The sequence below is a fragment of the Pristiophorus japonicus genome, chromosome 6 (assembly GCF_044704955.1).
Source record: "Pristiophorus japonicus isolate sPriJap1 chromosome 6, sPriJap1.hap1, whole genome shotgun sequence".
Taxonomy (NCBI): Eukaryota; Metazoa; Chordata; class Chondrichthyes; family Pristiophoridae; genus Pristiophorus; species Pristiophorus japonicus.
The window spans coordinates 47,317,042-47,342,676 of record NC_091982.1 but is presented as its reverse complement, the minus strand read 5'-3'; the positions used below and the strand labels follow the sequence as shown (position 1 = coordinate 47,342,676).

General features: G+C 44.4%; 1 protein-coding gene across 2 annotated transcripts; it reads left to right on the top strand.

Moving 5' to 3' along the window:
• Window positions 1-4,630: 4,630 nt before the first annotated feature.
• On the top strand, window positions 4,631-25,167 carry akap14 (A-kinase anchoring protein 14). 2 transcript variants are annotated; one of them, XM_070882046.1, is made up of 6 exons: window positions 4,631-4,755; window positions 5,219-5,333; window positions 11,174-11,268; window positions 16,438-16,617; window positions 21,378-21,430; window positions 24,344-25,167. In XM_070882046.1, the coding sequence occupies exons 2-6, from the start codon at window positions 5,225-5,227 to the stop codon at window positions 24,426-24,428; spliced, it is 522 nt and encodes a 173-aa protein (XP_070738147.1). In that variant the 5' UTR covers window positions 4,631-4,755; window positions 5,219-5,224; the 3' UTR covers window positions 24,429-25,167. The 2 variants fall into 2 exon arrangements, with proteins under 2 accessions (XP_070738147.1, XP_070738148.1); XM_070882047.1 differs by lacking the exon at window positions 16,438-16,617.
• Window positions 25,168-25,635: the final 468 nt, after the last annotated feature.

Here is a 25,635-nt window from a genome sequence, read left to right as displayed (position 1 = left end):
TGGAAACAATCTGCCAGTCACAAAAACACCCATCAATCAATACCCTTTGCTTCCCACCCCCGAGCCAATTTGATCCAACATGCCACTTTGCCCTGGATCCCATAGGCTTTTACTTTTGTGACCAGTCTGCCATGTGGGACCTTATCAAAAGCCTTGCTAAAGTCCATATACACTATATCAAACACATTACCCTCACCGACCCTCCGTGTTACCTCCTCAAAAAATTCAATCAAGTTAGTCAGACATGATCTTCCCTTAACAAATCCATGCTGACTGTCCTTGATTAATCCATGTCTTTCTAAATGAAGGTTTATCCTATCCCTCAGAATTTTTTCCAATAATTTTCCTACCACCAAGGTAATTATTCGGTCTATCTCTTTCTCCCTTTTTAAACAAAGGTACCACATTAACCGTCCTCCAGTCCTCTGGCACCACACCTGTAGCCAGAGAGGATTGGAAAATGATGGTCAGAGCCTCTGCTGGTTCCTCTTTTGCTTCTCTTAATAGCCTGGAAAAAATTCCATCAAGGCCTAGGGATTTTTCCACTTTCAAAGCTGCTAAACACATTAATACTTCCTCTCTCACTATATTTATTTCATATAATATTTCACAAGCCTCTTCCCTGATTGCAATGTTTGCATCGCCCCTCTTTTTTATGAAAACAGATGCAAAGTATTCATTAAGAACCATACCCACATTTTCCACCTCCACACACAGGTTACCGTTACGGTCTCGAATAGGCCCTACTCTATCCTTAGTTATCCTCTTGCTCTTAATGTATTTATAAAACATCTTTGGGTTTTCCTTGATTTTACTTGCCAAATTTTTTTCATGCTTCATACATCAAAAAAGATCTGTTCTTGTCATCTGGATGATGCTGGCAAGACTACATTTTATTGACTATCCCTAGTTGCCCTGAGAAAGTGATTGTGTGCCTTCACGTTGAACCACTGCTGTCCTTGTGGTGATGTTACTTCCACAATGGTATTAGGTAGGGAATTTCATAATACTGACCCAGTAATGATGCAAGAACCATGATTTATGTCCAGGCTAGGATGGTGTGTGACTTGGAGGGAAACTAGGAGGTAATGTTATTCCTATGACATTTCTGCTCCTGTCCTTCTAAGCGTTCGGGGGCACGGGGAGGAGGTGCTATTGAGGTAACCTTGGTGAGTTGCTGCAGTGCATACTGCAGCCATAGTGCACAGGGGATGGATGTCGAGTCCAGTATACTGCTCTGTTCTGAATGATTTCCAGCTTCTTGAGCATTGTTCCCATCCAGTGTATTCCATCACACTCCTAACTTGAGCCATCTGGATGGTGGAGAGACTTTGAGGGGTGAGCCAGTCAGAACACAGTAAGCTGCAGTGTTGATATGCCTGGTCTACTTCAGTTTCTGTTCAATGGTGATCCCCAAGATATTAACGGCGGGGGATTAGGCTATGTTGGTGCTGTTGAAGTTTAAGGTGAGGTGGCTGGGCTTTCCCTTATTCAACATGGTCATTACCTGGCACTTATGTGGCACAACTGTTACCTACCATTATCCAGATGCTATCCAGATTCTGTTTACGCTGGCATGAGCTGCTTCATTATCAAAGGAGTTCTGTATTGAGCTGAATAGAATCATAGAAGGATACAGCACAGAAGGAGGCCATTCAGCCCATCATGCCTGTGCTGATTCTTTGAAAGAGCTATTCAATTAGTCCCACTCCCCTGCTCTTTCCCCATAGCCCTGCAATGTTTTCCTCATCCAATTTCCTTTTGAAAGTTACTATTGAATCGGCTTCCACCACTCTTTCAGGCAGTGCATCCCAGACCAAAACAACTGGCTGCGTCAAGGGATTTCTCATCTCCTCTCTGGTTCTTTGACAATTATCTTAAATCTATGTCCTTTTGTTACCAATCCTCCTGCCAGTGGAAACAGTTTTTCCTCACTTACTCTACCAATACCCTTCAATAAGGTTCTTTAATAACCTTCGGAAAAATACAGAAATGTAAAAGTAGAGCTGAAAGTACTTCTGTCTCTGTCATTTTCTTCTTTCCAAATGGTTGACTGCTTTTTGCTTTGCAATTGGTTATTTTCTCTATTCTGAGTTTTCTGATCAAACAATCATGTTGCAAATACAAAATGACCAACCACATTCTACAAACAACAACCAATCAAATCCCAGACACTAGATGACATTCACCCAAAGGCTGCAGTATAACTAAAGCATTTTAGTGGTCCAGGTTTTTGGGGATGTCGAAATCACTCTAGAATTTAATACTCGCTACAGAATGTACCCTTGCCGTTTGTTCACTTATTTTCTTCCTGTTTGGGATGCTTGGGGTCACTAGACACCAGGGGGTGCCACTGTCAGACGTCATCAGGCTGTACGCACGTGTGTGCGGGCCCTGGTATATAAGTGCTGGTACCATGTCTTGTAGTCACTTTGGGCGCGAATAAAGTGGACCAGGTTTACACCTGAGTGAGTTTAGAATAACAAGTCTTTTGAGTCATTAAATACGTAACATTTGGCGACGAGGTAACTTAAGAACCTTCGCTTATATACATAACTCTTCCCTGGTTTTTAGCTATTGTGATTGTATTCAAGCCAATACCTGTTGCACCAATACCTTCTTTTCTTTGATTGGTCTGTGAGGATGACGCGTATCGCCAATCAAATTCAAATGAAAAAAAATGCCCCCTTTCTAAAGGGGCCGAACAAGAAGGTCCAAATTGTCAGTAACCAAAAAAGGAAAAACTTGTTAAATCATAACATTATTGGCTGTGTTGATTACACACTCCAGTCCTGCTGGAGCCCACCGGTCGCGGAAAGCCTCAAGCGTATCAGCGGACACAGTGTGCTCCCTCTCCAGGGACACCTGGGTGAGAACATATCTGGGGAAGGGAGGCAGACAGTCGAAGCCAACGGTGCCCTTGAGCATGCGCTGGCTGGACCTGTTAATGGCCACTTTGACCAGGCCCAGGAGCAGACTCATGAGGAGGCCCTCCGACCTGCCCGCTACTGGTACCTTCTTAACTTAGCTCTGAGTGTCAGCTGTGGCTCTGTGGGTAGCACATTTACCTGTGGGTCAGAAGATTGTGGTTTCAAGTCCCATTCCAGGGGCTTAAACACAAAAATCTAGGTTGACACTCCAGTGCAGTACTGAGGGAGTGCTGCACTGTCGGAGGTGTCATCTTTCAGATGAGATGTTAAACCGAGGCCCCGTCTGCTTTCTCAAGTGGACGTAAAAGATCCCATGGCACTATTTCGAAGAAGAGCAGGGGAGTTATCCCCAGTGTCCTGACCAATATTTATCCCTCAATCAACATAACAAAAACAGATTATCTGGTCATTATCTCACTACAGTTTGTGGGAGCTTGCTGTGTGCAAATTGGCTGCCGCATTTCCCACATTGCAACAATGGCTACACTTTATTGGCTGTAAAGCGCTTTGAGAAGTCCAATGGTCATGAAAGGCGCTATATAAATGCAAGTCTTTCTTTCTAACTTGAATGGTGTCAGGTGACATTAACTTTCTAATACCTGTGGATTTGCAGTTGGTTAATTCCCATGTGTCTGATCTGATTTTCTTTAATTACCAATTAGGAGGACTGAGTCATAGAATCATAGAACTTTACAGCATGGAAGGAGGCCATTCGGCCCATTGTGTCCGTGCCTGCCAGCAAAGAGCTATCCAGCCTAATCCCACGTTCCAGCACTTGGTCCGTAGCCTTGCAGGTAACGGCACTTCAGGTGCACATCCAAGTACTTTTTAAATGTGGTGAGGGTTTTAGGCAATGAGTTCCAGACCCCCACCACCCTCTGGGTGAAAAGATTTCCCCTCTAATCCCCTCTAAACCTCCGGCCAATTACTTTAAGTCTATCATCATCATAGGCAGTCCCTCGAAATTGAGGAAGATTTGCTTCCACTCCAAAAGTGAATTCTCAGGTGACTGAGCAGTCCAATATAGAAATTACAGTCTCTGTCACAGGTGGGACAAGCAGTGGTTGAAGGAAAGGGTGGGTGGGGTGTCTGGTTTGCCGCACGCTCCTTCCGCTGTTTGCGTTTGGTTTCTGCATGCTCTTGGCGACGAGACTTGAGGTGCTCAGCGCACTTAAATCTATGCCCCCTGGTTGTTGGCTCCTCTGCTGAGGGAAATAGATTCTTCCTATCATCAATAAAAAATCAATTTAACAAAGGTGCCCCCCCACTCCCCATTTAAAGGGGCACAAAAATAAACTCCAAATTATAAATTATAAAGGAAACTTAATCAAATTAAAGCATAATGTTATTATCCATATCGACTGTGTATTCCAGTCTCCCCGGTGCCCACTGTATCTGACCCGGAGCTGTATCTACAAAATATGAATGCGCGAGGATTAACGAATCAATGGGGATTCGAATATTTGGTTGAATTGAGGACAATATGATTAGTTCGTATTACAATTAAACAAAATAAAATTCTATCTGTAAGTGTTTTAATATAATGTATCTCTCCATTCCCTCCTCTGACTTGTTCCTTATCCGAACTGGTATTGGACCGTGAGACGTCTGGACGTCTGGCCAATTTCATTGGTCCTGCTTCAACATTGTTACACGCTGAACGTGTTCTATTGCATTGAGATCGGCGTTGCCATGGTTGCTGTTGTCAATACACACTTTGGCGTAACCAGGACACGTTGGTCTCAACGGAACTGCTGCTGGGTGAATAGATCACATTTCTCTGTAACGGCAACACATACATACAACCGAACAGCTTGGCGAAACGGTAATTATAACTATTAACCTAATTGCTCTAAAATCAGCGTTGGCAGATTTTAGATGAGCTGAATATGTTTCCATAACCTTACAGGCCAGGCAGCATCTGTGGAGTGAGACACAAATGATCAGGACCACAGAACCCAGTTCTCATTCAAGCCCATCGACCTGAAAAACTGTTTCTCTCTCCACAGATGCTGTCTGAAGTTGAATGATCAGCCATAATCTTATTGAATGGTGGTGCAGGCTCGAAGGGCCGAATGGCCTACTCCTGCACCTAGTTTCTATGTTTCTGACCAGCTGACTCTTTTCCAGCATCCGCAGTGTTTTGCTAGTGGTCCATTCATTTGAAATTGGTTAGTTGACTAAGGGAAGTGGGCTGCACTATGTACGAAAAATAGTATTAACAAAAATTCAACTATGAGCGCTTGTTATTGATTAACTGAAACTATGGAAAGGTTTTATTTTAACAGGGCATCATGGATTACGACCTTTTCACCGAGCTGTTGAAGAAACAGGCTGATATTATAATAGCGAAAGCTCTGGAGAATGCCATGAGATACGTTCACGATTTGCTGGTAAAAGAAGGTAAGGATAAGACCCTCACATCTTCAAATAATTCAGAAATTGCATTTATATAGCACCAGATCACGCCTCTCAGAAACACCCCAGTGTGCTATACCTACAATGAATTACTTCCAGAAGTATCAGCCCTGGCTCCGTGGGAACCACCCTCGCCTCCGAGTTAGAAGGTTGTGGGCTCAAGACACATTCCAGAAACTTGAGCTGATAATTTAGGCTGTCACAACTGAGGGAGTGCCGCACTGTCAGAGGTGTCCTCTTTTAGATGAGATGTTAAACCCGAGGTCCCGTCTGCTCTCTCAGGTGGACATAAAAGATCCCAGTGGCACTATTTTGAAGAAGAGCAGGGGAGTTATCACCGGTTTTCAGGCCAACATTTATGCCTCAACCAACATCGCTGAAAACAAATTGTCTGGTCATTATCTCATTGCTGCTGTTTGTGGGAGCTTGCTGTGCGCAAATTGGCAGCCCGTGCTGTTTACATTACAACAGTGACGACACTTCAAAAGTATTTAATTGGCTGTAAAGCACTTTGGGTACCGTGAGGTTGTGAAAGGCGCTTTATAAATGCAATGATTTCTTTCGCTGACTGTTGGTTGCAGGCAAACAGGGGAATCATTTTGTGCGTAGAAAGTCCCACAAACAGCTGGATGATCAGTTACTTTTGGTAATGTTGGTTGGAAAGAATGTTAGCTGGGATATCTATCTCCCTGCTCTCTTTAACTAGTGCCATGGGATCTTGAGCATCCGCCTGGTCCACTAGATCAGGCAAACAAGGCTTTTGTAAGCAAATATCCCACTATTATCAGACTGGCCAAAGTGACAGCTTGGCAGCCTTTGTCGTAATGCTGCAAGTTCAACAGCCAGCCTCCCCCCAGTGACGAGGCCGGGATTTGAGCCGTGCCTGTGCTGTCCAATGGATAACACACCCAATGCCTAAAGTTTCATCTGAATGATGGCACCGCTGATAATATAGCATTTCTCTATATATTGCTCTGCTAAGTGTCAGCCCAGGTTATGCACCTAAGTCCCAGAGTGGGGCTTAAATTCACAAGCTTCTGATGCAAAAGCAAGAGTGCTACCAACTGACAAGCAGAAAATATTATACAAACGAGAAAAGCTGTCATTGGTTGGTTGGTTTCTTTTGACCTGGAGATAAGAATTTATAAATACCTGGCGATCTGCAAAATTCCTGCACCAACAGACTTTACAGTGTGTCCAGCTTTGCTGACGATACAAGGCTAGGTGGGAAAGTAAGCTGTGAGGAGGACACAAAGAGCCTGCAAAGGAATATCGACAGATTAAGTGAGTGGGCAGTAAGGTGGCAGATGGCGTATAATGTGGGGAAATGTGAGGTTATTCTTTGGTAGGAAGAATAGAAAAACAGAATATTTTTTGAATGGCAAGACCATATTAAATGTTGGTGGTCAGAGAGATTTAGGTATCCTTGTACAGGAAAGACAGAAAGTTAGCATGCAGACACAGCAAGTAATTAGGAAGGCAAATAGCAAGTTGACCTTTATTTCAAGGGGGCTGGAGTACAAGAGTAAAGGAATCTTGCCACAATTGTACAGGGCTTTGATGAGACCACACTTGGAGTACTGTGCACAGTTTTGGTGGTCTTATCGGAGGGAGGATATACTTGCCTTAGAGGTAGTGCAACAAAAGTTCACTAGATTGATTCCTGAGAGGGTTGTCCTATGAGGAGAAATTGAGTAGATTGGGCCTATACGCTCTGGAGTTTAGAAGAATGAGAGGTGATCTCATTGAAACATTCAAGACTGAAGCGGATTGACAGGATAGATGCTGAGAGATCGTTTCCCCTGGCTGGAGAGTAGAACTAGGGGACATAGTCTCAGGATAAGGGATCGGGCCATTTAAGACTTAAGATGAGGAGGAATTTCTTCACTCAGAGGGTTGTGAATATTTAGAATTCTTGACCACAAAGGTCTGTGGATGCTGAGTCGTTGCGTATAGTCAAAGCTGAGAGATAGATTTTTTAACTCGAGGGGAATCAAGGGATTTGGGGATTGGGCAGGAAAATGGAGATGAGGTTGAAGATCCGCCATGATCTTATTGAATGGCACAGTAGGCTCGAATGACTGAATAGCTTACTCCTGCTTCTAATTCTTATCTTCTTATGTACAACAATTAGGCTTTGTGGTTTTAAAGGTACAGGCCATTTTAAGCACATTTCCACCTTATTGGCAGAGAAATAGTACATTACATAGTATGATGATCCTATTGTTATGAAACAATGCATCATCCAATTTGTCTGGAGCAATACCATATGAATACTCTCTTGCATTACAACAGTGACTACACTTCAAAAATACTTAATTGGCTGTGAGAGCTTCGGTATGTCCCCAGGACATGGAAAATGCTACATAAACCCAAGTTCTTTCTTTCCCTCTTTCTTTATCTCTTTCTCTCTCTTTCTCTTCCACTTTCTCTCGTACTCTTGTACTCTCTCTCTCTCTCTTACTCTCCTTCAATTACTCTCGCTCTCTCTCTCTCTCTCTCTCATTTTCTCTTTCTTTTCCACTTTCTCTTGTTCTCTTGTTCGCTAATACTCTTGTACTCATATTCTTGTTCTTCCTTTCTCTCTGTCACTCTCCTCTTTCTTGTTCTCTCTTTCTCTCGTACTCGCTTTCTCTTACTCTCTTTCTCGCTTTCTTTCTCTCTCTTTCTCTTTCTCAGGCTTGGGTGGGTAATGAGAGTGTGGAAAAGGACACAAGCCACAGAGTTTTGAATTAATTGAAGTTTGACATTAAAGGAGGGGAGCACAGTGACAAAGTCATTCAAGATCAGTGCGTGATTTAATGAAGGAATAAATTAGAATTTCATCAGCAGAGGAAGAGAGGTGGATAAAATACTGGACATGGGGCATAAGGAATCACTCAGAGTTAAAGCAGATTCTGAAATTGCAAACTGCCTGATTCAGCCTGAGCAGGCAGCTAGGGAGGCTGATTGAAGCAATGCCAGAGCAATGAAGGTGCTTGCGGGAAGTTGCTTCAGTTTTGCTAAGGTCAAGCTGGAGGATGGTACAACTCATCCAGGTGTTGAAGTTGGAGTTACTCAGAGTGGTACCCGTGGAGTGAGTGGTGGAGTGGAGAGGTAGAGAGGTAGAGGTCAACAGCAGCCTTGTGAAAGCTGAGCCTGTGCTACCAAGGGGTATATGTAGCGAGATATTTTGATAAATCTGCATGCACAGGGTTTCTTCTGGTCTGATTACCTGAGGTGCCTTCAGATGCCACTAATATGACTCTTCATTTTGGACCAGAGTGGGATGTTAATCTAGAAAGTCATTGTTGCGACAAAAGATGGGCAATGTGCAGGTCCCATGAGATCTTTTAAATATCCGATTGGGGGTTCTGACTTTTCCGTCTAAATCAGCTTGTTTTTGTTGCTGTTGTTGGACACATTAACCTGAAGTTGCACATATAATGGGACCAGAAAAATGTCACATGAGAAGGTCCAGGTAAGCAAAGAAAGATCCAGGACAGGACAACAATTTAGTCCAGGTTCCTGGGAGAGGCTACGCCTATGGAGAAAAAGTGGCAGGGCAGATTTCCAGCAGGAGACAGGTATTTTTATGAGTAGATTTAAATATTCTTTTGTGAATCATTTAAGTTTTATATGTGTTGTCAATTTTAAAACGTTATTTTTTAGTACCCAATGTAACCTTTCAAAGAAACTAGGAAAAAAATTTTGAGAAATCTGGTAGCTTGTGTGGGAGTTGCCAGTTATTGATTGGTAGTTTTGTTTCTTGATTATCTTCATTGCTTCTGAGTGAGTGCAAGTGTTTATAAAAATATCTATTTTTTCACACAGTGGTGTTCATTGTTTTCTTTAAATTAACGGGACATTTGAGCCAATCTCATTATTCATATACAGATGGTGGTTTGTTTTTTTTAATTAATAATACATTTGCGTCTACCTTGATTTCTATTCTAACAGAAACTTTCAAGGTATGACACCTTAAAAAATAATAGGAGCAGGAGTAGGCCATTCGGCCCTTTGAGCCTGCTCCGCCATTCAATGAGATCATGGCTAATCTTTTACCATAACTCCACTTTCCTGCACTATTCCCATATCCTTTGATTCCCTTAATATCCAAAAATATATCGATCTGTGTCATGAATATATTCAAATACTGAGCATCTACAGACCTCTGGGGTAGAAACATAGAAAATAGGAGCAGTAGTAGGCCATTCGGCCCTTCAAGTCTGCACCGCCATTTAATATGATCATGGCTGATCCTCTATCTCAACACCATATTCCCGCTTTTTCCCCATACCCCTTGATGTCTTTTGTTTCTAGAAATCTATCTATCTCCCTCTTAAATATATTCAGTGACTTGGCCTCCATGGCCTTCTGTGGTAGAGAATTCCACAGGTTCACCACCTTCTGAGTGGAAACGTTTCTCCTCATCTCGGTCTTAAAATTCCTACCTCGTATCCTGAGACTGTGACCCCTTGTTCTAGACTTCCCAGCCAGGGGAAACATCCTCCCCGCATCCAGTCTATCCAACCCAGTCAGAATTTTATACGTTTCAATGAGATCCCCTCTCATTCTTCTAAACTCTAGTGAATACAGGACTAGTTGACCCAATCTCTCCTCATACGACAGTCCTGCCATCCCAGGAATCAGTAGAGAATTCCAAAGATTCACATCCCTTTGGGTGAAGAAATTTCTCCCCATCTCAGTCCTAAATGGCCGACCCCTTGTTCTGAGACTATGATCCCTGGTTCTAGACTCCCCAGCCAGGGCAAACATCCTCCCTGCAGCTATCCTGTCAAGCCCTGTTAGAATGTTGTATGTTTTAATGAGAGTCAGATGCATAGTAGGCACAAGTCTTTTAATGATATAGATAGATTATGCAAGTTTGACCATCGGCCCTTAGATAGATGAATATTTTTGTTATGCAGTAGTACAGGTACAACGTCTGAAATCCGGCAACCTCGGGACCGAGACCGTGCCAGTTTTCGGAGATGGCCGGATTTCGGACCTCGCTGTTGCCGCTCCTCACCACCCATTGATCCTCCGAATCTCGCCTCCCGCTGTTTCACTGCTTCTTGCCGCCCACTGATTCCTGTCACTCCTCGCCGCTCTCCGATTCCCGCCACTCCTCGTCACCTGACAATTCCCGCCTCTCCTCACCGCCTGCCGATTTCCACCGCTCCTCGCCGTCCGCTGATTCCCGCCGCTCCTCGCTCCTCGCCGCCTGTGGATCCTCCGCTCCTCGCCGCCCGCCGATCCACTGATCCTCGCTGCCCACCAATTCCCGGCACTCCTCGCCGCACGCCGATCCACCAATCTTTGCCGCCCGCCGCTCCTCCACTCCTCGCCGCCCGCAGTCCCTCCACTTCTCGCCGCACACCGATCCACCAATCTTGGCCGCCCGCCGATTCCCGCTGCTACTCACCGCCCGACAATTCTTGCTGCCTGCGACCTCCCAGCGATGTGTTCTTTTTACCGGTTTTTCCAGTTTCCTCGTTCCTCGTCACCTCAAAAATGTTCTGTTTTCAGACAATTCCGGTTTTCGGACAGCCGGATTCGGGACGTTGTACCTGTATACCTTACACTTAAATTCCAACATGTACATTTGTACTTTAAAGACTAATGTAATAATTAAGTGGTAATTCATCTCAGTGCTGTTTCTAAAATGCTGTTGGTGCAGAATGGCTGCCTCATTTACCTACAGAACAGTAAATGCAGTAAATGTCTTGAGCTGTACATATAAATGGAAGTGATCTTATCTTATTAAATTAGCATTTTGTGTTACTAATGTCTTCAGACAATTCTTTGATCACATATATCTTTGCATATTTTTCTTTGGAAAGGACAAAATGTTTTTGAAATCGGTAACATTCGATGGGTTTCATGCAAGGACTTCACAGTTCCCATTGGGGCACGTCAAATAGAAGAATATATTTCTGTAAGTTTTGTGTATAGATAATGAGCGATCTGCATGGTTGTGTTGAGTCGTGATTTTTTTATTGTTCCTTTATTCTGTCTATCTTCTTCCCATCTCCACTTTTTTCAGTCCCCCTTAGACCAGAAACCATTCTGCAGCAGATAGTGGATAGGGATTCCCTGCCCAAACCTCAGCCTTTGTCAATCTGTGATCAGCTTCTCAAATGTGTGCAGTTGCAAACCAAGGTAACTCGCTCTGCCCAGTTCCCCACTTGTTCAGGCCGGCTTTGCTACCATGGGGAACTTGCCTTGCTCATTGAAACACTTAAGACTCTGAGGGGGATTGACAGGGTAGATGCTGACAGATTGTTACCCCTGGCTGGAATTCTCCACCCCAAAGTGCTGTAGATGCTGAATTGTTGAGTATATTCACATCCGGACCGGGGTCAAGCAGGGCTACGTCATCATGATCTTCCTCGCTGCAATGCTCCATCTCACTCTCAACAAGCTCCCTGCTGGAATGGAACTAAACTATAGAACCACTGGGAACCTGCTCAACTTTTGTCACCTCCAGGCTAGATCCAAGGTCGTCCCGTCCTTTGCCATCTAACTACAATATGCGGACAACGCTTTCATCTGGTTACATTCAGAGTACCTCCAAGCCATCGTCAACATCTTCACCGAGGCATACGAAAGCATGGGCCTTACACTAAATATCCGTAACACAAAGGTCCTCTACCAACCTGATCCCGCCTCACAGCACTGCCCCCCGGTCATCAAAATCCACGGCGCGGTCTTGGACAACATGGACCACTTTCCATACCTCGGGAGCCCACTATTAGCAAGGGCAGACATTGATGACGAGGTCCAACACCGCCTCCAGTGTGCCAGCGCAGCCTTCGGTCGCCTGAGGAAGAGAGTGTTTGAAGACCAGGACCTCAAATTTGGCACCAAGCTTATAGTCTACTTCTTCTTCTTCTTAGGTGGTCCCTCGAATCGAGGATGACTTACTTCCATGCCAAAAAGGGATGTGTTCAATGAGTTCACAGGTGTTTCAATGGTATTCCAGGTCCCGACCTGCATATTGAAAGGTGGAAGATGTCTGTGCATGGATTTTTTTAACTTGTGGTGACTGTTTCACACCAGCCACCACACAGGCTTGACAGAACTTGGTCTTGGTCCAGTGGCAAGGGTTGACCAAGATGACTGGAGACCAGCTCTGTTGCGCAGATCTAGTGTGCACACGTATTGCAGTATGTGCTGGCCCGTGCTTCCCCTGGGCCCTCGCCTCTTCTGGGCCCCGAATTACAGGGTCTACAGGACAGTTGTGATATCCATCCCTCTGTATGGCTCAGAGACATGAACCATATACAGTAGACACCTCAAAGTGCTGGAGAAGTACCACCAGTATTGCCTCCATAAGACCCTCCAAATCCACTGGGAGGATAGACGCACCAGCGTGGAGGAAGAGCATCCGGGAGGGCGCTGTGCATCTCGAGTCTCATTGCCGAGAGCATGCAGAAACCAAATGCAGATAGCGGCAGGAACGTGCGGCAAACCAGACACCCCACCCACCTTTTCCTTCAACCACTGTCTGTCCCACCTGTGACAGAGACTGTAATTCCCGTATTGGACTGTACAGTGACCTGAGAACTCACTTTTAGAGTGGAAGCAAGTCTTTCTTGATTTCGAAGGACTGCCTATGATAATGATGAGTATATTCAAAGCTGCGATAGATAGTTTTTGGACTCTAGAGGAATCAAGGGATATGGGGATCGGGCAGGAAAGTGGAATTGAGGTCGAAGTTCAGCCATGATCTTACTGAATTGTGGAGCAGGCTCGAGGGGATATATGACCTACACCTGCTCCTAATTTTTATGTGGAGAATCATGAGTTTGAACCCAAATGCTATTATACTGTTAACTAGTTCTGGTGCTGTGCTGATAGTGGTATACATATTAATATAACAGAACTCAATAATAAAAGTTTTATTTTTAAAATAAGTGTATTAAGTGTATTAAGTGAATGCAAGCACAGATATAAATTGCGCAGTTTTCTCAACCGTTTGTTCAGGACAGATCTTCAAAAAGTATTGTTATTTAATTAATGTAATAATGGCTAACATTAACTGCCATTGAAAACTTAGCATTAGAAAGAATACACTGGCAGAGAAATGTTGTATTTATAATACACCAGAAGACTGCTTATAGTAGTGTCAGCTGTAGCTCAGTGGGTGGCACCCTCACCTTGGAGTCAGAAGGCTGTGGGTTCAAGTCCCACTCCAGGGACTTGAGCACATAAATCTAGGCTGACACTCCAGTGCAGTACTGTGGGAGTGCTGCACTGTCAGAGGTACCGTCTTTCAGATGAGACGTTAAACCGAGGCCCCATCTGCTCTCGCAGGTGGACGTAAAAAGATCCTGTAGCATTATTTTGAAGAAGTATGCAGGAGTTATCGCCGGTGTCTTGGCCAATATTTATCCCTCAATCAACATAACAAAAACAGAATATCTGGTCATTATCCCATTGCTGTTTGTGGGAGCTTGCTGTGCGCAAATTAGCTGCCACGCTTCCTACGCAGTGACACCACATCAAAAATACCTCATTGGCTGTAAAGCACTTTAGGATGTCCTGAGGTCGTAAAAGGCGCTATATAGAAACATAGAAACATAAAAAATAGGTGCAGGAGCAGGCCATTCGGCCCTGTGAGCCTGCACCACCATTCAATAAGATCATGGCTGATCATTCACCTCAGTACCCCTTTCCTGCTTTCTCTCCATACCCCTTGATCCCTTTAGCCATAAGGGCCATATCTAATTCCCTCTTGAATATATCCAATGAACTGGCATCAACAACTCTCTGCGGTGGGGAATTCCACAGGTTAACAACTCTCTGAGTGAAGAAGTTTCTCTTCATCTTAGTCCTAAATGGTTTACCCCTTATCCTTAGACTATGTCCCCTGGTTCTGGACTTCCTCAACACCGGGAACATTCTTCCTGCATCTAACCTGTCCAGTCCCGTCAGAATTTTATATGTTTCTATGAGATTCCCTCTCATCCTTCTAAACTCCAGTGAATACAGGCCCAGTCGATCCAGTCTCTTCTCATATGTCAGTCCTGCCATCCCGGAATCAGTCTGGTGAACCTTCGCTGCATTCCCTCAATAGCAAGAACGTCCTTCCTCAGATTAGGAGACCAAAACTGAACACAATATTCCAGGTGAAGCCTCACTAAGACTCTGTACAACTGCAATAAGACCTCCCTGCTCCTATACTCAAATCCCCTAGCTATGAAGGCCAACATACCATTTGCCTTCTTCACCGCTTGCTGTACCTGCATGCCAACTTTCAAAGACTGATGTACCATGACACCCAGGTCTCGTTGCACCTCCCCTTTTCCTAATCTACCGCCATTCAGATAATATTCTGCCTTCGTGTTATTGCCACCAAAGTGGATAACCTCACATTTATCCACATTATACTGCATCTGCCATGCGTTTGCCCACTCACCTAACCTGTCCATGTCACTCTGCAACTCTTAGCATCCTCCTCACAAATCACACTGCCACCCAGCTTAGTGTCATCTGCAAACTTGGAGATATTGCACTCAATTCCTTCATCTAAATCATTAATGTATATTGTAAAGAGCTGGGGTCCCAGCACTGAGCCCTGCGACACCCCACTAATCACTGCCTGCCATTCCGAAAAGGACCCGTTCATCCCGACTTTCTGCTTCCTGTCTGCCAACCAGTTATCTATCCACGTCAATACATTACCCCCAATACCATGTGCTTTAATTTTGCATATAAATGTAAGCCTTTCTTTTTTTTCTTTTTTCCTTACATATTTGAATTAAGTAATGCTATTATGAACGAGGCCTAGAACGATGGAATTGGTGTTAAAGGCCATTTCACTCAAACCCAGCAACCAAAACACAATTAGATGTGATTGGCAAAGAGAGGCAAAGGCTTAAGTAGGGCAACTACATGCAGCCACAGAGTCTGGGAGAGCTGCCATGCAGTGTTTATGGTGTAAATGAGGGAAGAATATAATCCAAGCCTTAAAATGAAGCCTGAATTCGGGTGAGTATGCAATAGCCTAATTTAAGAACATAAGAACATAAGAACATAAGAACATAAGAAATAGGAGCAGGAGTAGGCCATATGACCCCTTGAGCCTGCTCTGCCATTCAATAAGATTATGGCTGATCTGATCTTGGCCTCAACTCCACTTTCCTGCCTTTTCCCCATAACCCTTGACTCCCCTATAATTCAAGAATCTGTCTATCTCAGCCTTGAATATATTCAATGACCCAGCTTCCGCAGTTCTCTGGGGTAGAGAATTCCAAAGATTTACGACCTTCTGAGAGAAGAAATTCCTCCTCATCGTCTTAAATGGGCAACCCCTTATTCTGAAACTGTGCCCCTTAGTTCTAATCCTCCCATAAGGGGAAACATCTTTTCAGCATCCACCCTGTCAAGCCCCCTCAGAATCTTATATGTTTCAATAAGATCACCTCTCATTCTTCTGGACTCCAATGAGAACAGGCCCAACCTACTCAATCTTTTCGCATATTTCTTAATATTGTATTCAGAGTAGATATAAAAAATGCTGCTTTGACCACACTCGTGGTGAGGACATGATGCTAGACAAAAGTTGTTCATTTTTGCAGTTTTTATTTCTATATATGATAATGCTGATGCTCCAGTTATTTGACATCTAAATTTACTTGCAAAGAAATACACAGTGATAGCATTGGAGGATGGGGAGGGTGTTTACTGCAGTCACTCTTAGTATCCCAGGGTTATGGAAGGAACAAACCAGACAGGGTTCCCAGTTCAGTGACCGCCCACCCCCCCCACCAGAAATGACACGTGATCATTGGGTGAGGATATGGGATACAATTAGACTTGACTGTGTGTTTAAAGACCCCGCTGACAATTGTTATTTAAGATCGCGCGTGTAGAATAACCACTGCATGGTAATTTACTGCATGGTTTTGGATGTTTGTGGAACCATACCCCAGCATGAGTTCAGCCCTCCAGGGATGGATTAAATTGAAATGGTGGTGAGGGTTATAAAGTAGTACAACATGCTTGGGGAAGCATTTCACAACCATTTCCATTGCGTTCCATTTCCTGACAGTAAGTTAACTGCAATTTCATTAACAACAATTGCGCTGTACTCTAATAGACGTGGGAGTTTTCCAATTGCTGGCTTCACTGCCTCGACTACCTGAATAAAGAGGAACAAGAATATTATACTCATCATCATTATCGTGTACGGTGGAGTATACCAACTCGGAGGAAGCCCATCCCACGAGCAACAGCCAGTACTTATTTTATTATTGAAATCTCTAAAGTTAAAACACCTGTGAGTAAAAGTGTACAATAAATGCACACCTACATTTTGATGAATTTTCATGCTATATGTGGTTAGTACTGTTGTGTATGCAGGCCTGTTTACTGTGTGATGTCTGTAACACTGTTATGCCACACTGAATGTACACTTATACTGTACACACCTTACTGGTACACCAGAGGGTGCTGCTGCTGGAGACCTAAGGGTTACCTGCACACTGCAGGTAACCCAGTATAAAAAGGAACTCGCAGCTTGTTGTCCTCACTCAGGAGCTGCAAATAAAGGACTTCAGGTCTACACAGTTTAAGTATCATACCCTGCCTCGTGGAGTCATCACTAAAAGGTGCTCACATACGCTACAACTGGCGACTGGAATACGAGGTCACGAACCACACGCTCATCATGTCGAATCTCAGCAACTTTCAGCAATTTACCGATGGGGAAGATTGGGACGCTTTTGTAGAAAGATTGGAACACTTAAGGAGTCTGGCTGCACCATGCAACTTTGGCGACCACCTAAATGAAGCACTAAGGGACTCTAAACCAATGCGAGCAGTGCACCGCATTGATACTTCTAAGGGCAGAAACGCTGCCCCGAATCCCGCAACCCTGAGTCTGCCACATGGGGCAAACCGGCTAGCCCCGTGCTGGCACTGTGGAGGAAACCACAGGGCCCACTAGTGCTGCTACAAAGACTATGCATGCAAAGAGAAGAGGCACCTTCAAAGGATGTGCAGAAAAAGCTTTACTCACCGCGTCTCTGATGAGTTGGCTGATCACCGGGGCTCCGATACAGAGGAAGGTGAATTTACTCAACCCCTGGAAGAAGAGTATGGAACTCAGACCTGCTCCACTGAAAGTTCTCCGTGGACGATGAAAGTAGATGTCGACAGGGTCCCAGTTTCTATGGAGAGTGACACAGGGGCGAGCCAGTCTGTGATGAGCCAAGTGACCTTTGAAGTACTTTGGATGAGTCCTGCCAATCGACCACAACGGCAGCCTGTCCAAGCGAAGCTGCTCCCAGGCCTCCGGGCTCCGGCAATCGACCTTGAACATGGATCCATCGCTGCATCCGGTGGTCCCACTGTCCAGCTCGACTGCCCACAGCACCCCGGCGAAATCTCCAAGACCGAGGAGACAAACTCCACTTTCCGGGCCGGGGCAGCACTCCAAGAGGTGACGATCGACGAAAGAAAAAAACGAAAGAAATGGATTCCCAACATCCAGGATCGAACCTGTGGAAGAAAAGAGCACCACAGCCTACCTACAGCAGCAGAACCTATAATCAAAATGGCCTGCGCCATGCCACGAGTGAACATGGAGGAGCATCATGTGACTTCGAGCGGCCAATCGGATTTGAAGGCTCCCTTAAAGGAGACCGGTAACCAAAAAAATTTAAAGGGGAAGTTTCAACTATGCTAAAGATGCAATTAAAGGGTTCAAGTATGAAAATGTAACCATGAATTGTGATGCTGGTTTAACTAATATGACTAATGAGATGAATGCAGGTGTCAGTAAGGTTAAGAACAAGTTTATTATGCTTAACAATAATGATAGAAAATGTCTGTTGAAACCAGGACACCCAAAAGGGATGCAAATGCTGGAATGTATAATGCAGGCTCGACTATGTGCGATCAGAGCCAAGGTGTCATGTATACCGGTAGGACACTGCCAAAGGACATTGGGTCCTACAGGGACCATGCTGATCCCAATGGGATCCCCCTGTGGAAGACCCCCAGGTCCAGCAGGCTACATGTAGTCTGGACCTTTGGAACGAATGTGATGCCCCTTGCAGGACACACACAGCCAGTGGGAGCAGACCCACTACAGGGACAGTGGTCAATGGGCAGCCCAGCAACCAATGGCAACCTGCACCAGATCAGCCCTACAACCCCTGGCCACCAGGGCCAACACCAGGAGCATGAGGCCAATACCCTCCAGCTTCCCTGGCAAACCCTGGGATGACCTGACCCTCATTCCCAAGAGCCCATCCAGTCTTGTGGCCCTGCCCACCATCCCACAACAATAGTGGACAAGGAGCCCACCCAGTCTTGTGGCCCTGCCCACAACTACCCACATCACAGTGTATACACATCACCCATTGCTGCTGTGGCTACCCCCCGAGGGATCGCACAACAGTGACACCCACTTGGTTTGTGTGTGTGAGAGAGGGGAAACGTACGAGGCCAACCTCAAGCACAGGGGTCACATCTGGCAACCACACAACCCTCACCACAACCTCCCATAGCCCACCACATGGCACCTCCCCTGGTCATTACAATAAGGATATGAAAAATGCTCAGGGGAGAGTAATGTTGTGTATGCATGCCTGTTAACATAGAAACATAGAAAATAGGTGCAGGAGTAGGCCATTTGGCCCTTCGAGCCTGCACCACCATTCAATGAGTTCATGGCTGAACATGCAACTTCAGTACCCCATTCCTGCTTTCTCGCCATACCCCTTGATTCCCCCTAGTAGTAAGGACTACATCTAATTCCCTTTTGAATATATTTAGTGAATTGGCCTCAACAACTTTCTGTGGTAGAGAATTCCACAGGTTCACCACTCTCTGGGTGAAGAAGTTTCTCCTAATCTCGGTCTTAAATAGCTTACCCCTTATCCTTAGACTGTGACCCCTGGTTCTGGACTTCCCCAACATTGGGAACATTCTTCCTGCATCTAACCTGTCTAAACCCATCAGAATTTTAAACGTTTCTATGAGATCCCCTCTCATTCGTCTGAACTCCAGTGAATACAAGCCCAGTTGATCCAGTCTTTCTTGATATGTCAGTCCCGCCATCCCGGGAATCAGTCTGGTGAACCTTCGCTGCACTCCCTCAATAGCAAGAATGTCCTTCCTCAAGTTAGGAGACCAAAACTGTACACAATACTCCAGGTGTGGCCTCACCAAGGCCCTGTACAACTGTAGCAACACCTCCCTGCCCCTGTACTCAAATCCCCTCGCTATGAAGGCCAACATGCCATTTGCTTTCTTAACCGCCTGCTGTACCTGCATGCCAACCTTCAATGACTGATGTACCATGACACCCAGGTCTCGTTGCACCTCCCCTTTTCCTAATCTGTCACCATTCAGATAATAGTCTGTCTCTCTGTTTTTACCACCAAAGTGGATAACCTCACATTTATCCCCATTATACTTCATCTGCCATGCATTTTCCCACTCACCTAACCTATCCAAGTCACTCTGCAGCCTCATAGCATCCTCCTCGCAGCTCACACTGCCACCCAACTTAGTGTCATCCGCAAATTTGGAGATACTACATTTAATCCCTTCGTCTAAATCATTAATGTACAATGTAAACAGCTGGGGCCCCAGCACAGAACCTTGCGGTACCCCACTAGTCACTGCCTGCCATTCTGAAAAGTACCCGTTTATTCCTACTCTTTGCTTCCTGTCTGTCAACCAGTTCTCAATCCATGTCAGCACACTACCCCCAATCCCATGTGCTTTAACTTTGCACATTAATCTCTTGTGTTGGGACCTTGTCGAAAGCCTTCTGAAAGTCCAAATATACCTCATCAACTGGTTCCCCCTTGTCCACTCTACTGGAAACATCCTCAAAAAAATTCCAGAAGATTTGTCAAGCATGATTTCCCTTTCACAAATCCTTGCTGACTTGGACCTATCATGTCACCTCTTTCCAAATGCGCTGCTATGACATCCTTAATAATTGATTCCATCATTTTACCCACTACCGATGTCAGGCTGACCGGTCCATAATTCCCTGTTTTCTCTCTCCCTTTTTTAAAAAGTGGGGTCACATTGGCTACCCTCCACTCCATAGGAACTGATCCAGAGTCTATGGAATGTTGGAAAATGACTGTCAATGCATCCGCTATTTCCAAGGCCACCTCCTTAAGTACTCTGGGATGCAGACCATCAGGCCCTGGGGATTTATCGGCCTTCAATCCCATCAATTTCCCCAACACAATTTCCCGACTAAAAAGGATTTCCCTCAGTTCCTCCTTCTTACTAGACCCTCTGACCCCTTTTATATCTGGAAGGTTTACTGTGTGATGTCTGTAACACTGTACTGAAATGTACACTGTACACACCTTACCAGTACACCAGAGGGTGCTGCTGCTGGAGACCTAAAGGTTACCTGCACACTGCAGGTAACCCAGTATAAAAAGGAACACACAGCTTGAGGACTCGTGGGGCCATTGTGGACTCAATGTAAACCAGGGACCAGTCATTGGGGATTTAATTCTTTCAGATTATTTTTTTAAGCATTAGTAATAGATAATGAATTCATTATTAACCTGGTGTTGTCAGCTTTAAATGAAGGTAATGTCAAAGGTTGAAGAATCAATGTTTGCGACCTGTGGGATGACGGTTATGTGTTCCTAGGAGCCTTTTCCAGTGATTAGAGGTATAAATATCCATGTGCCGTGAGTGAAACATTGGTTGCTATGGCTTGACCTTTACTGGGATTGGGGCTTTGAATCCAGCTTCTCAGAAAAATGTGGAAAATGTTCCATGTTCTTCTGATCCTCGAGTTCCAACTCAATGCCCGGTTGACACCGCAATACGTCTCGTCAGTGGTAATACGGAATAACCTGTAACTCTACAACTTTGTGTCGTTGAATTTCTGATGCACAAGTGTTATTTAAGTCCTGAAGGATTAAACCAAAGCAGTAACAAGTACAGAAAAGCATGAACCTGTTAAATAGTGAATGTTACCTGCAGTTTTGAAAATGGACATCATGTTAATCATTTAATTGAGTATGAACCTCTTGGTGTTTTTAGGTCTTTCCAGTTGAAGTTTACTTCTTTTTTGAATCAAACAAACTCATGCACAGGTAAGTAATTTACTTATAAATGATAGCAATTGTTCGTTCTCAGGATGCGGGCGCTGCTGGCAAGGCTGGCATTTTCTGCCCAACCCTCGCAGCCCTGGGAAGGTGCTGGTGGGTCTTCTTCCTGAACAATGTTTTGATATAATTTTCTGAGCCACTTCAGAAGGCAGTTAAGAGTCAAACGCGTTGGTGTGGCACTGGAGTCACATAGACAACTGGTTCCCTTCACTAAAGGAATCAGTTGGGTTTTTACGACAATCTGACAGCTTCGTGGTCACTTACTGACACTAACTTTTTATTTCCAAATTTTATTAAACTGAATTCAAATTCTCAAACTGCCACTGTGGGATTTGAACTCATATTCTCTGGATTCCTAGTCCAGTAACACAAATCACTGCACGATCGTCCACTGGACCTTCATGAAGGTACCTTCATTTCAGAAGGCTTCAACTTCCCCGGGCTCAATGGCAGCTTTTCGTCTCAAATGAGGGAACAATTACTTGTCATGAAATAAGTTCTCTTGTATTGGTGGGGTAGAGTAGGTGTATTCAACCGGAGTGGAAGATGCCTGTGTGTGAGTTCTTTTAACATGGGATGGCCCTCCTGTATGGCTCAGAGACATGGACCATGTACCGTAGACACCTCAAGTCGCTGGAGAAATACCACCAACGATGTCTCTGCAAGATCCTACAAATCCCCTGGGAGGACAGATGCACCAACATTAGCGTCCTCATCCAGGCCAACATCTCCAGCATTGAAGCATAAACCACACTTGATCAGCTCCGCTGGGCAGGCCACATAGTTCGCATGCCAGACACGAGCAAGTGCTCTACTCGGAACTCCTTCATAGCAAACAAGCCAAAGGTGGGCAGAGGAAACGTTACAAGGGCACCCTCAAAGCCTCCCTGATAAAGTGCAACATTTCCACTGATACCTGGGAGTCCCTGGCTAAAGACCGCCCTAAGTGGAGGAAGTGCATCCGGGAGGGCGCTGAGCACCTCGAGTTTCGTCGTCGAGTGCATGCAGAAATCAAGCGCAGGCAGCGGAAAGCGTGCAGCAAACCAGTCCCACCCACCTGTAACAGAGACTGTGGTTCTTGTATTGGACCTAAGAACTCATGTTAAGAGTGGGAACAAGTCTTCCTCGATTCCGAGGGACTGCCTACGATGATGTATTCAACCAGCAGCCTCTGAGACCTGTCAATACTTTAAATTTAAAAAATATATTTTTTCATTTAGTGCTCATTCCAGCTGTTATCACCACTTTGGAGTGATTATAGTGTTAGATCATGTGATATTGTCTTGCATGGTTTTTCATTGTAAGATGGAGGATAAGGCTGTACAGAAGAACTTAAATAAAGCTCTTCCCTGCTGCCAAGCCATTCACTAAATTGTCAATCAGTGAATCACTTCAAGCCCAGCTCCTCTATTAACCAATCCACAAGAAAGAAAATGATCTGTCGGTCTCCAACTTCCCTCTATGTGACAAGTTTCATTGCATATTTGTGGTGTATTTGATGTTGGTGTTCTAATTTTGGATCCACTGGACACCTGCTATATTGTAATGTGATGGTAATGCAACACAAATCAATTGTGAGGTCTAAACTATTAAGCATAAATCACCTGCTATCACCTGTTATGTAAAAGGTTCAAATTACATTGTGAAGAGAGAGCAAAGCTCAAACACTGAGCAGCTCAGTAAGATTACAACCCTGAAATCACTCCCAGGTATCTTTTTTAAATATGCTTTTGGAGAGAGAATTTTGGATTTTTGTAACTTATTTGTGGACAGGTGATGTCATGTTGGAATCCTGCAGCTCATGCCCTCCGTGCCATTGGTGCTCACTGACATACATTTTGAAGGAATAACAATTATGATACAATCACTAAGTTTGAGTGAGCAATCTAAAGTTATTTACCCGGATATAAGTCAGTGTACACAAATGAGAACTCGATCATTGAGCCTTAGGCTTCCAAAGTAACCAAAACATTTTGGAATGTCTAAAACTAAAATCTGGTGGCATTATTGTACACTTGAGAGCATTTGTGTAACCGAGGATGGGGTGGAGACGGAGAAGAAATAACCTTTATAAGTTGGAGTAAATGGGTACTTTTCAGAATGGCAGGCAGTGACTAGTGGGGTACCGCAAGGTTCTGTGCTGGGGCCCCAGCTGTTTACACTGTACATTAATGATTTAGATGAGGGGATTAAATGTAGTATCTCCAAATTTGCGGATGACACTAAGTTGGTGGGACTGACCTATCAAGAAAGACTGGATCAACTGGGCTTGTATTCACTGGAGTTCAGAAGAATGAGAGGGGACCTCATAGAAACGTTTAAAATTCTGACGGGTTTAGACAGGTTAGATGCAGGAAGAATGTTCCCAATGTTGGGGAAGTCCAGAACCAGGGGTCACAGTCTAAGGATAAGGGGTAAGCCATTTAGGACCGAGATGAGGAGAAACTTCTTCACCCAGAGAGTGGTGAACCTGTGGAATTCTTACCACAGAAAGTTGTTGAGGCCAATTCACCAAATATATTCAAAAAGGAGTTAGATGTAGTCCTTACTACTAGGGGGATCAAGGGGTATGGCGAGAAAGCAGGAATGGGGTACTGAAGTTGCATGTTCAGCCATGAACTCATTGAATGGCGGTGCAGGCTAGAAGGGCCGAATGGCTACTCCTGCACCTATTTTCTATGTTTCTATAACCTGAAAACCATGTTTGTTCATTACAAATTGTACTACATGATATGTGCAGTAATGTGTTTACATCAGTCCCTTGGGTTTACTGCCCAATGACATTAACAGCAAGTGAAAATGATTTTTACACATGTTTTGTTCCATTGGGTGTTTTATTCAGACTGTACTGTTTTATATTAATAGCAGAAAACTAAGAAGCATGTCATTTTTTCTTAGACCTGGCCATTCAAGATTCAAAGAAAAATGGCTAAAAGACATCATCGAAAGCAAAATTCTGCTAATGCAAGAAGTGGACTTCTAGTATTTTTCGGTGTATATATTGGGTGTTTTAGGTGTATATATTAATATAGATGGGAAGAAATTAATTAGAACTCATTATCTCTGGTTGTTTGTTTTGTTAATTTCCACTAACTTTGTCCTTTCAAAAGGTATGGCCTACTTGCTGGGATGGGCTTCAGTTGCTCTCTGGTGCCCTTGCCTAAGTTCCCAACATCCATTTATGAGGCCTGCTGGTGTGAGGTGGCAGGCTATTCGATGCTAGCATTAGTCTCACCTCCTGAGGGTGCCCACTTATTCTTGGATATGGTTCAAACAACTTCCGCTTGCTTCACCCAAATGAGCATTCTTGTTGCGCGAGTCACGACAATGAGTGTCAGCAGGCTTTTCATCATCAAGATAGCATCATAAGCTGCCCCTGCCCCTATCTGATGTCCATTTCTCAGTGGAGATTACAGAGAATAGTGATTAAAAGCTGGAGCGTAGATTGGTTTTTCCTCACCCTAGCCCAGGGACACTTGAGGACAATGTCAGTAGCCCAGCTAAGATAACTCAGCACAGGCCAGGAATGAACCCCAGGGCGTTTCTGATTACACAGCCAAGTAACACTCTTGCTAATGCACTTATCCAATTGAGCCACCATGGCGCAGAGACTTGTTCTTCATATTACCTATACACTATTCTCAAAAATAAACAATGAATGTAAAAGTGTTTGAGGAAAAATGTTTTCATATTTTTCATTCTATGGCTAAATAAACCAGTTTCATATACATATAAGCTCCAGTGTTGCTGTTTTAATAATTAACATGATCAGTGTGATTAAAGACACTAAAATTGATGGGAAGCAAATTCTTTTCCAATTGAACATTCATTTAGGAGATGCATTGCTTTGTTCAGATGGCAGAAGGTGTGTAACCATGATGGGAGGGGTAACCTGCATATTTGTTTTCTTTACCATCAACTAGACATTGCCAGTACACCAGTAAAGTATCGCTAGTAAAGTGTCAGCTGTGGTTCAGTGGGTAGCATCCATTGGGTCAGAAGGTTGTGGGTTCAAGTTCCATTCCAGAGACTTGAGCACACAAATCTAGGCTGACACTCCAGTGCAGTACTGAGGGAGTGCTCGGAGGTGCCATCTTTTGGATGAGATGTTAAACCGAGGCCCTGTCTGCTCTCTGGTAGACCTATAAGATCCCATGGCACTATTTTGAAAAAGAGCAGGGGAGTTCTTC

Bases quoted from the DNA above. Each gene is read 5' to 3' on its own strand.
- akap14 (XM_070882046.1), top strand. From the start codon at position 5,225: ATGGATTACGACCTTTTCACCGAGCTGTTGAAGAAACAGGCTGATATT. The intron at 11,269-16,437 runs GTAAGTTTTGTG...GTACTCTAATAG, and splicing joins AAATAGAAGAATATATTTCT to ACGTGGGAGTTTTCCAATTG. The intron at 16,618-21,377 runs GTGAGTAAAAGT...TGGTGTTTTTAG, and splicing joins TCTCTAAAGTTAAAACACCT to GTCTTTCCAGTTGAAGTTTA.